Source organism: Solenopsis invicta, chromosome 8 (genome assembly GCF_016802725.1).
Source record: "Solenopsis invicta isolate M01_SB chromosome 8, UNIL_Sinv_3.0, whole genome shotgun sequence".
Classification (NCBI taxonomy): Eukaryota; Metazoa; Arthropoda; class Insecta; order Hymenoptera; family Formicidae; genus Solenopsis; species Solenopsis invicta.
Window position 1 is genome coordinate 2642556 of NC_052671.1, and position 13267 is coordinate 2655822.

General features: G+C 31.4%; 1 protein-coding gene across 1 annotated transcript; it reads left to right on the top strand.

The window, feature by feature from the left end:
* The first annotated feature begins 383 nt into the window (after positions 1-383).
* Positions 384-5809, top strand: LOC105193684 (poly(U)-specific endoribonuclease homolog). Its single transcript, XM_011158228.3, has 6 exons — positions 384-591; positions 2637-2744; positions 3186-3368; positions 3779-4619; positions 4740-5169; positions 5245-5809. Exons 1-6 carry the CDS (start codon positions 540-542, stop codon positions 5479-5481), a joined length of 1851 nt encoding a protein of 616 aa, XP_011156530.2. The 5' UTR covers positions 384-539; the 3' UTR covers positions 5482-5809.
* Positions 5810-13267: the final 7458 nt, after the last annotated feature.

Below are 13267 nucleotides of genomic sequence, written 5' to 3' on the forward strand. Positions count from 1 at the left end.
TTTATATTACAATTACAAAAAGAGATTGAATAAATCAATCTTAAAAAAGAACGAGCAAAAGAGATGTTTAGTTGCATGTTTTTATTAAGGAGAGATCGATCTGAAATTGATAAAGAACTCTCATAGACATAAATCTGTAGAGAAAGCGCGAGAAATCTAGAAAATATCGCACGTGCAAATGTTTTTTAATTAATAAGTATTCCAGATTTTAAAAAGTTTTAACAGTTTAAACATTTTGTTAAAACTCTGTTACTTTAACGTTTCAAATTTTGAATTACATATACATATATTCGAATAACTCGACCAATTGAGGTTCGGTAGGCGCAGAGAATCAACGGAAAGAGAAAGCCTACAAAGCATGAATCATTCAATGTTACGGATGATGGCCACCGACGTCTAGGCCGTCCAGCATAAGGTCGCACGGTGTAGTAGCACATCGACTGCGTGAGCAAACAGTGCGTGTCAGAGATTTCTTCAAGTTTTTTAATTTAACCGATCGAGACAACAATTTCGCAAAAACGAAGAGGGCTGCAACAAATATGAGAATCAGGACACATTTGATCACTGTGATTGTGATTTTATTTATTTTCGGTAATTGCATACGTTATATTTCTAAGCAGATATTATATTATTATAGATTATAATTAATAAGCATTGTAAAGTAAATGGGTAAAGTTTTGAACGTGAGAAATATTACATTTACATAAGATGTTCTTAAATTTATGCGAAGTGCGTTAATGGTGAAATGTATTATTTAATTTGCTAAAAAACTTGTAGAATTTTTATTGAAATTTTAAGAAAGATTTGAAGTTAATTATCTTACCAATACTTGAAAATCTGTTTAAGCATATTTTAGAATTTTAAACTTACAAAACACTTCAATACTAAAATAATACTTTAATTAATCGAGAATAGATTTTTAGTAAAAAAATTTTGATAAAATTTTTTAAAAATTCGATATTTTAACTATGTATATTAGACTTTAAATTAAAATTCTGTTGAAATAAACTTTCCTTGGAATCCAGTTTGTGTTACGTGTTAACGCGGAAGCACAATTCGCGGAAACTCATTCACTTTTAACTATCTATAATCCACGAATTACTGTAGCTAATTCATAGTTCACGAATTACTGGCAATTGAGGGAAAATTGTTTCTAGATTAGTCAGAAAATCACATTTAACACAGATATGAGTTTAAAGAAACCAGTTATTGCATCAACAAAAAGAAAACGATAAAGGATATTTAACATTAATAAATACGTTTGACTTGTATGATATTCGTAAAAAAAACTATGACGTGTGCATATACATATATATGGAAAAGTGACGTAATGGAACATATATGAATCTCTATAACCTATAAAATTTACAATGTTTATCTGGTTATGCTGTATTTAAAGATCTTTCAAAACTTTCTTTATATGCATAAAAGTAAGATACAATGAACTGTTTAATTGAATCGTAAGAAAATGATGGAGATTTTTTTAACTCATTCTACTACGTAAGTTTTTTTACGTGGAACGTTCAAAATTGACTGACAAATATAGACTGCGTAATAAGTGAAATCAGCAGGATAAATTGCTCTTCCATGTTCTCATACGTCATCCCATCAATGTACGTTTCTCATATGGTATTATTCACTTAAAGCATTTACCATAATTGTATTACTGCGTTCATGATACTAAACTAGAGATTCTCATCGAAAGTTATGTATGAAAATTGCTTCAAGATGCACTCGTCAAATTTTAAGTTGTGCAAAATAATTGAAGAAATTTGCATGAACTTTCGTAGCTTTTTTAGAAATATTTTAAGATCTCTTAAAAATTATATACAATTGTAGAGTTAAATTTATATATATATAGTTATTATAAATAAAATTACTAATAATAATTGCTTTTTTCATTATGCAGAAAATTTAAAATATATGATTGTAGACTTGATTTTAACTATATTTATATATATCCCGTACAAAATGTAAGTGCGAACAATTTTATTCAGCGTAATACATAATATTGAACCAACGAGCAATTGTCGCTACATTATACAATAATGTGTTGAAGAACACAATAGGTCTAGCAATTTGCACCGGTGTCGAATCGCAAGAAATAAAAGAGGACACCAGGTTACATAGATAGTTTGATAGCCACTTAATCAATGTATTTTTATGACGCAGAAATCTACCACTCGATTCATTTTAATATAATCCTACCTTTGATAAAAAATTTGAGACATTCCTAATTTTCATATAATGGAAAAAAAGAAAATTAGTAATATTTTGAATTTTTATCCTCAGTAAAAATTAATTTTGCACATCTGTATGCATAGATCTTAGACTCAAACTGTACCTACAGTTAATGCTTTGTCACTTATCTGAAGTTACAATACTATAAGTTACAATTCTTTTCAATGCTCGCGAAATAGCATAAATGCTGTCTTGATTTAATTTTAATCCGTGATATTTAAATACGAATATAAAAGACAAATAAATTGGCATTTTTAATTACGTGCAGTAAGTACGTATAATAATGATTAAGCATAGCTGCATTAACTGAGACATATGCAAATTTACAATAAAAGATATTTCAATTGTTAGCTAAATGTTGAAAAACTATTGCAAATGATAAATTGTGCTTACAGCAGACGCAAATGGTCGTAAAACCAGCGGACGAAGAAGCGGAGGATATGGAGGATCTTCCTCATCTCGACGGTCAATGTCGAAAACAACTCCACGGTCCTCACAGACGGGTATGTAATATTATACTTACAAATGTGTTATCACTAAATATTTTTACTCTATTACTCTCTATTACCTATTATTTTTACTTTTCTTACTATTATTATAATATTATCCCTACATATCCCTATTATGATTTATATATGTATTTTTAAAATATTGCATTCGTCTGTTCTTTCAATATATTGCATCAAGTTGCACAATATATTGGCGGAGATAAAGAAAAGAAAATTTCATATCTCCCATTACATCGTAAAACATCATCAGAATCAATCTCCTTTTCATAATCATCTTACACGGAATTGCGTTGCAGTTTGCAAATATTTATGTATCTGCGCATTAGATCTCTTACAAATTCAATGAGTCACTGCTTCACATAGACAATAGCCTTATACGACTTCGCAGCGTTATTTCGCTTGTTTGTAACATCATGAATCTCATTATGTTCACAGGCTCAAACTCAGGTAGAATAGGATGGAACGTACCACCGAACAGTAACAGTAAAACACCGAGTACCAATACCAATGTCAAGCCATCGGCTCCAGTGTCCGAACATGCTTCCAAGACTAGCGCAACGAATGTGCAATCAGGATATCCGTCAGCGAATAATAATCCTCCACCATATAGTCCATCGGGTACATTAATCATTCTTCTGTTAAAAAAAAAAAATCACGTAACATCAACAAGTTTAAAACCTAATGCAAACGTTTGAGAGAGTGAGATCGTTACTTTTCAATTGCAACGTGAGATATAAAAGTTATTAAAATTATGTCTAAAATATTTTTTTGTAAAATATTTTTTTAAAATTGAGGTTGCAATATTGTGCACCTTGTAGAATCTTAATCAAAAATTAACAATGTCTTAAATTCTTTGTGTTTCCTTTAAAATCTCTAATTAAAATTTAATATCTCATCTTCCTGTCTCTCTTTAAGATCTCACAATCTCTTCATGCAACTGGGGATGGTATAGATTCTAATTTTTACGGGCTTATAATTGTAATTTTCATGGAGTTTCTAATCCTAATCTTTCCGATGACGATTCTTAGGTGGATATCCTCGGCAGCCCGCCAATAATCCTTACGGCAACACGGGTTACAACCAGGGCTACCCGTCTCCCAACACGAATCCTTCATACCCTGGTTACGGTGGCCACTCGCCGTACGGTCAGGCTTACAATCCGTCTATGCACCATAACGCGCCGCCGGCTTACAGTCCACCCTATGGCGGGCACTCCTACGGCGGTTACGGCGGACAACAGTCATTCGGCCAACCGTCCTACGCTCAACCGTCCTACGTTCAACCGGCTATCTCGCAAGCGCCGGCGCTCACCGTCCTGCAACCGAGCCGACCTGGCATCGGCCAGCTGGCCAAGGAAGCGCTGGTATACTCGAGCGTGAGCGCGGGCGTGAGCGCGGCCGTGAACAGATTGCTACCGGGTGGTATCTACGGCAGAAGCCCGGGATACGATAATAGCCACGGCGGCGCCGGCGCCGGCGCCGGCGCCGGCGGTAGCCACACCGAGATTACGTACAACAATTACTATTACAATCAATCAAATCCAACTAATGGGGAAGCGCCCGCGGTGCCTGCGAATAATAATGGTGTGCCTGCCAACTCTAATGCGCCCGCCGCAGCGGCAGCGCCGGTTCAACCGCCACCAGAAGCGGATAAAAAGGCCGAAGCTAGCGCGCCTAGCAATGCCAACTCGCCTAACCCACAACCGGAGAGCAATCCGAGTCAACCGAACTATCCGATTTCGAACGATGAAGTGAAGAAGCTGTCGGAGAATCTCTTCGAGGCGGATAAGAACAACGCGTACAAGTACATCACCGTGAATCTGCAGGGTGAGACGAAAGAAGATAGTACTGCGGATGATGCTCCTCTGCCGTAAGTAGTTAGAATCGTCAATTTGACTAATTCATACTATGTTTATCTTGAATGATATAATTGGATAAAATAATTTCGCGCGTTAAGAGTTCTATTGACCTCGTCTTGGTATAATTTCAGCCTACTGGACGTCAAACCGGAAGCATATGAAATTCCGACGATTAAAAGCGTATTGGCGTTGCACGATAACTACGAGATGGACGTTAAAGTGAAGGAGAACGTCACGCCTGACGAGCGTAAGGAGGAAACGGAGCTGCTCGACAAGTTCTTAGAGACCGACGTATTTAAAACGGCGATGAAGTTCCTGGTCGACAAGGGATTCATTCCGAACGACGAGTACGAGTTTAAGGACACCCTGAAACGTATCTGGTTCTCGCAGTTCCAGCGAGTGGAAGGGGAGCCGTCCAGTTCTGGTTTCGAGGCGGTGTTCCTCGCGGAAAAACTCGACTCCTACATGATCGGGCCGCAGAGCTGGATTTACTTCGCCAAACAGGAGGCGCAGAAGAATCTCAACTATCGCGGATACCTAAAGGATGTCAAACTAGCGGACGTAAGCATACGCAACGCTTACGTACTTGATAATTTATTTTGTGTGCATTTATTACAAATTTCTTTATCTTTGCAGAAAGGAGAAGCTATCAAGATACGTACGGCGTTCAACGTACCAGACACGAAACATGCGGTCACGACTCTTCTTGTCGGTCTTTCACCAGAGTTGGAAATGGCTCTTTACACAGTATGCTTCTACCTACGTCCGAATGACGTTTGTCCGATTTCATTGGGTGGAAAGGATGTCAACCTCGTTTCTACCAGATTCAATTACTTTGGCAAAGATATTTTGATTGCCGGTTTTATTGCATGAAATCCGGATTAAAATCCTTTTTTGGCAATCTCTATAAAAAAATTGTGAGATTAGAAATTCACCTAAGAAGAACGTTTGAACAAATCTTATGTCAAAATAAATTGAGAACAAAATTTTTATATATATTTATATATTGCTTATAGTTTAACATATATATATTTATCTAGCATAATATTTCAAGACAAATTTCGTGCTTCTATTCATTTATATATCAAATATGTACAAATTTATATTAGTGAAAAAGAAACTATACGTGATCTCTGTCTTTCTCATGAATCTATAAATTTTTGTCTTTATTATAATAAAATTGGAAGGAATATAATTATAATTATAAACCTCAGGTATCCTGGTGCTCCTTTTTCCTAATTCCAAAAATTCCATCACAGGTATTATATTCGATTATCCATTTGTTGTAAATTTTGTAAGCTTCGATATTTTTATAAGACTCGTACACTGTTCCAAAATTAACTTATCATCGAACTTAATAGCACCTGATTATATTCTTGTTAAAAGTTATAAGTCAAACATAAATTTGTATTGTAAAAATAAATTCATTCACGTCTTTCTTACGCTGAAGAAGATAATGTTACTAAAACCCATTTAAGTACAACTATTACACATAATAGTTGTAAACAATTTGTTTTATACTGGATGTCCCAAAAGTAGCAAAAGTTTTCTTTATAAGCAAATTCTTTGGAATATTCTAAGTCGAAAATCCTAATACAAAAAGATTAATGTTAAAGTAATGTTACAAAATTTCAAGCTATACATAAATCGAACTATCAAAACTATCAAATAAAGTACATCGACATACTTCATTTGATATTTTACTACGGCTAAGTGCCATCCCTGAGCGCGCAAATTCTATTACTTTACAATTGGATAAATTTAATAATTTATATTAATAACTTAAATTTAAATTTAATAATTTAAAAAGTATTATAGCCTCGACATTTTCGTATTAGGATTTTCGACTTATTATTAGAATATTTTGAAGAATTCGCCCATATAAAAAACCTCTGATTCTGTTAACTCTGAGACAGCCTGTATATATATACTATATAATATATGTATATATTTTTTTGTAAGTTTTAATTAATTCAGCATAATTTGATCAATCATGTCAATACAATGAAATATTATCGGCATTGCATATTTAATTTTTCAAAATTATTATACATTGTAAAAAAAAAAGAATTGCTTTTAGATGCTACTTTAGATATATTTAAACTTGTTTTCTTTATAATTGTGCTTACTATTTTTCTTTTTATTAAATATAAAAGTTAATATAAATATATATTCAATTATTTTTTTATTAGGAGCTTATTTTGAAAATCAAGTTAAAACATTTTGTTATAAAAAATAAAAAAAATTTTTTTAATGTTTTTGTTGAGGATTCCAATTGATAAAAAAAAAAAGACCAAAAAAAAACATAAAACACAAGGAATCTAAATAACATAACATTCGCAAATGTTCTTTGATTAATACTCTAGATTATATTATATAAAGCTTTTACAGTTGTTGAAAAAAAATTATAAAAATTTATAAAGAAATAATATAAAATACTAATAAAATATTAATATGTAATATTAAACTTGTCGAATTGAAAATGTATGTTTTACAGCTTGATCTATTCTAGTATGATTCTACTGTAAACAAGCAAAAAGGATCAATGGAAGAAGACTTACAAAATATGTATTGTCGAGCCTCCTCACTTGAATCGCAGTTACATATGTGACGTTATGAATATTAAATTGACTCTTAAGAGTCATCTATTAAATTGCTTCACTTTTCAAGATTAGTTTCAATTGATATTGTCAACAGAAAGACAACTAGAGAAATATAGATCTCAATATTACTCGAGGGGTAGTCATACGTGTCTAGATCGTAAGGCGTAAGGCTGAAGTAATAATAAAATCTTGCATGAGCAAAGTGTGTGTCAGAGATTTCATTGTGTTTTTAACTGATCAATACAATTCGGCAGAAGTGCAACGAGTAATAATGGATATGAAAATCAGAACATTCCTCATCATCATTATTATTTTATTCATTTTTGGTAATTGTTTATATTTTTTAGTAAATAGTACATTACTACATAAAAAAATATTGCCATGTACAAAACAAATAAATTTAAGAAAACCAGATATGGCACAATAAGAAAAATTGTAAATCATTTGCTTAATTTGTTACATATACATTTGATTTATGTATTTATAAAAATACTATAAAGCGTGTGCAAAAAAGAAATATAAATTGAACATATGCTGGATGTATACGTAGAATCTCGCGTAGAATATAGATCATAAGTTTCAATTGCTTTATGTTGCATTTAAAACATTCAAAAACGTGCAATTAATTTTTTAATTAGATGGTAAAGAAACAGAAAAAATATTTTAAAGTTTTATAAGTACACTTTGAAATAAATGAATAATAAATAAACTAAGCTAGAGGAAATTTAACTATATTTATCAGACATTATCTCGTGTACAGTCTTTGTGTTATTTACTTGTCAACGTTTGCTAATTCTATTACTGGGTCTAAGATGCTAAATTAAAGACTAATAGAAAACTACATACAATTAATAATGTTCCAAAATATATGCATTGTTAGCAGTACAGAAAAGAAAAATCTATTTTACCAATTACATAGTAAAAATCAATCAGTTACTAAAATTAAACTCCTTTAGAAACCATCGTACACAGAATTGCGTCCCATAATTTTAAATTATTTATGTATTTGTCAGATCTGTTACAAATTCAATAGGTCAGTGCTTTACATAAATAATAATCTTCTACAGTTTCGCATATTTCGTTTCTTGTCTCTAATAACACACACATCCGTTACGTCCGCAGGCTCAAGTTCGCGTAAAATAGGATGGAACCTATTGTTAAGCAGGTACTATAAAGGATCAATATTCAGGACCAGTAATAGCAATCCGACGTCTCTATCCGAATTTATTATTAAAACTAGCAAGACAAATGCATAATCACAGATATCCATCACAAATAATTCACCGTCAAATTATCAATCAGGTATATTAAATTATTCTCTCGTATTTCAATGGCAAATGGTGTAAATAACGATATCTTTATTTCTAAACATGTTTTAATAATTAATAGATATTAAAATTTAATATCTTAATTTATTTAATTATTACTTAAGTTAATTATTTACTGTTTATTCATTAGGAGATAGAGGGAAGAAATCTAGATCGAAGTTCGAAGATCACATCCTGGGCACAAATTTTATAAACGCGACTCTGGATATAAACAAGATATATTGAAATTCTGATTGTTTAGTCGTTGGATTATTATAAATTATAGAGAAAAGTCGCCAATATTGATATCTTAAAACAAGACTTCCTTATTTCTCAAAAATTAAACATTGCGTTTTATTAATACAGAAAAAACAAAATATGTTTAAATAATTAAAAAAAATTAAAATTCATAATTCATAAAATCATAATTTCATTTTTTTTAAATTCGCTAAAAATGAATTCTTCAAAAACAGGATTAAAATTTTTTTTGTAAATTACATAGTTAAATTATAATGACTATATTTTTGATAACATTAGGTCACTTTATATATTTGTCCTGTTTTATGTAATTTTTCTCTTCTTTATTTTTCTCATAATAAGATTTTAAACATCGAGGTATCACGTAAATACTTGTTAACCGACCGATTATAAGATAGTAAAATTCAAACAGAATACAGTAAAAGATACAGCATTAGATCTATTTATCAAATTAGTAACATAACCTAATCTTTACATATTACAGCATTGCACCTTATATGTTACATGTTGCACTTTGCAGAAAAACAGAAGATATTTGTTTAAATCGGCAAAAAAACATTTTACATTGAAATAAAAAGCTTCTAGAAACTATCATATATATTAACTAATAAGTATTATATTTTAAACAGATGACTTTTATTAAAGGAACAGCAAAGAAAAATATATTACAGTCTACTATGTCTGTTTTTACCATTTCTGTTTCTTTTATAAAAAAACACAATTATTACAAAATATAAAAAGATATTATAGAAATTGTTACATTATCTGATAAAAGATGCCTTCTATAATTCGTATTTATAATAATTCATATTTATAATTGGTATTTATAATAATACATGATAAAATAAATTCAAAAAGAAGTTTTTTCTGATGGCTAAAACAGAGTTCCAAAGAAGTATATGATCTTTGTAATTTTATGGAGTTAAATTAAAGTAGCTTTGAATTAAAGTTCTTCTCCAAGTAATAGAATCAAGAGTGTTCTCTTGATTCAACAATTCACGACACCGTCAACAGATAAACATGGAGAAATTGTACTTCTTGTAATTTTTTGTTGATAAAAATGAAGGATACATAATACTTACAATAATTATAATGGTTATAAAAATAGACTTACCAACTGATGCTCAACAGTGGATTACATTGATCTGTAACATATAATTAAAATAATGACTGTATAATTAATATTACATGTCATTTTATTAAGATTTCAGAAAAAGCGAATCTCGCTAAGCTCTCTTCAATTTCATAATTATGAATTGAACAAGCTACAGGCATTACATTTTCAACAAGTTCTTTATTTCATCACTAGTTAACAGTTTCAGATTCATTCACCTGAATTCTATATTCTCAAGGGGTTGAGCATAAAAATCTTGTCTTGCATATTGCGAAAGCACATAAATAGAAGAATATTTTAAGCCTACAACCAATTTCAGAATTGCTTTCTTTCTGGTAGTTTACTCTTGTAGCTGAATGGTGGGGTGCTCACTTCAGGGTCGGTTCTTCGATCAAGGGGTTGAGCACAAAAATCCTGTCTTGCATATTGCGAAAGCACATAAATAGAAGAATATTTTAAGCCTACAACCAATTTCAGAATTGCTTTCTTTCTGGTAGTTTACTCTTGTAGCTGAACGGTGGGGTGCTCACTTCAGGGTCGGTTTTTCGATCAAGGGGTTGAGCACAAAAATCTTGTCTTGCATATTTTAAAAGCACATAAATAGGAGAATATTTTAAGTCTATAATCGATTTTAGAATTGTTTTTTTTCTGGTACTTTACTCCCGTTCCATTAGTATGTATTTGTAGTTTCTGAACGATTTTCTGGTCGAAGAGATTGAGTACGAACATTTATTTATATATCGTTGAAAAGCACATAAAAAGCACTTAATTCTAGTGTATTTATTTTTTTATTTTATTAATTATTTATATGAGTGGGTGCTGGCTTAACGTTAAGCTGGCACCCCCACCTTCAATCTCATTTTCCTGCTAAATCGCTCGAGCACAAAAATTTCAAATTGGGTACATAATTAGCACATAAAAAACACTTAATTTTGGCATAGGTGGCGTTTCGGTTTTTTGTGGTGGGGGTGCTAACTTAACAGACATAAAAATAACTCATATTCTCCTTGTTATACAATTAAACTTTTTAAAAAGAATGACAATATTATAATTTTTTTTTTTTTTTTGAAAGTATGACTCTTTAGCTTTAGAACGCTTTATTTGAAAGTCCTTAAAAGTTTTTTGTTGCAAAGATATTATTTTTTAAAGGAAAAGTGGATTTTTGAACAATTTCTAATTTTTGCTTAATGATTTTTCTTTTATAACTTAATAATAAATTGTTTTTTGGCAATGCTAATTATGCAGTCACATTTCTATATATACAGGGTGTCCGTCCATAAATGTCCGAGTAAATATCTCGTAACTGGTTGAAGTTAGAAGAAAGTTTAATAAGGAAAATTTACATGGATTTTAGTCGGCTATAAAATGCATGTAAAGAAATTTTTTTTACTCCTCACCTTTTTGAGTTATGAAGGTCAATGTAGGTTTTTTAAATGGGTACTTATAATTTTTTTTGCATATTTACATAATAGAGGTAATTTTCAATCAAAATTATATTAGGAAAAAAATTGCTACGACGCATCGTTTACGAGATAATCGGCATGCAAAGTATTAAAGTAATAATTTGGATCGAGTATTGTTGAACAAATTTGGAATATCAAATAGGTTGAGAAAGTAAACATTGTTTTTTCATGAAATATTTATTAACAAATTAATTAAGAAATGGTTCGAAATTGTTACCATCATGATCGATACAGCATTCAACGCGTTTTATAATGTTTCTTATTGTTAACTGCAGCATTTCTGTTGTAATACTTTCAACAGCTCTAGTGATTTTATGTCGTAAATCTTCTTCATTTTCAGGAATAGTTGCATAAACAATATCCTTAATATACCCCCAAAGGAAAAAATCGCAAGGTGTCAAGTCCTGAGATCTCGGTGGCCATCGTACAGGACCATTAGTACCCATCCAACAATTAGGAAATCTATTATTTAAAAAGTTAATTACAGCACGTGTATTGTGTGCTGGAGCACCATCTTGTTGAAAAATAATATTTCGAAAAACTGATAATGGAAGATCGCGTAAATAATCTGAGAAAGTTGTTTGCAAGAATTCCAAGTATTTGTCACCATTAAGATGACCATGGAAAAAGAAAGGTCCAATAATTTTTGTTCCGATGATTCCGCACCATACGTTCACCGAAAATCTGCGTTGGAAACCTTTATCTCTTTTCGCATGTGGATTCACATCGGACCAAGTATGCACGTTATGTCGATTTTCCATACCACAATTGGAAAAACAAGATTCATCAGACCATAATATTTTATTAAGAAAACCAAAGTCAGTGCGATAATTAACTCGAAGCCAGTGGCAGAACATTAATCGGCGATCTGCATCTCCTTCATGTAGCTTGTACTAAATTATCACGAAACGGTTTGAATTTGAATTTTTTTAGTACAGCGTGTACGTAACTTTTCGATAATTCTAAATTACGTGCTACTGTTCTTATGGATGTACGTCTGTTTTCAATAAAACTTAATAGCACACTTGTCTCTTTTTCTTCATCTGTTTTGATTGTACGTCGTTGTCTTGTTAGCGATCCTGTTTGACGCAATTGATCTTGAATTCGTCGAAATGTACGATTATTTGGTATTCTTCGTTCTGGATATTTTTGTTGATAAAGTAATCGTGCTTCATTTTCATTACGCATTCTTAAATACCAGATCTCGAGCATATCACACTTTTCCGTAATTGTAAACATTGTTCTCACGCGCTCGTATGTAGACGATTGACTAACAGACTCATACTACCCTGTAATTCATATTACGTGCTATACAAATACTTTATTTACAAATCAAACAGTCGTGTATTTTGAAAAGTTGAAGGTCAGCGATCCTGTTCGATATAACAGACTTCATACGAGCGCGTGAAAACAATGTTTACAATTACGGAAAAGTGTGATATGCTCGAGATGTATTACAACAGAAGTTGGGGGTATATTAAGGATATTGTTTATGCAACTATTCCTGAAAATGAAGAAGATTTACGACATAAAATCACTAGAGCTGTTGAAAGTATTACAACAGAAATGCTGCAGTTAACAATAAGAAACATTATAAAACGCGTTGAATGCTGTATCGATCATGATGGTAACAATTTCGAACCATTTCTTAATTAATTTGTTAATAAATATTTCATGAAAAAACAATGTTTATTTTCTCAACCTATTTGATATTCCAAATTTGTTCAACAATACTCGATCCAAATTATTACTTTAATACTTTGCATGCCGATTATCTCGTAAACGATGCGTCGTAGCAATTTTTTTCCTAATATAATTTTGATTGAAAATTACCTCTACTATGTAAATATGCAAAAAAATTATAGGTACCCATTTAAAAAACCTACATTGACCTTCATAACTCAAAAAGGTGAC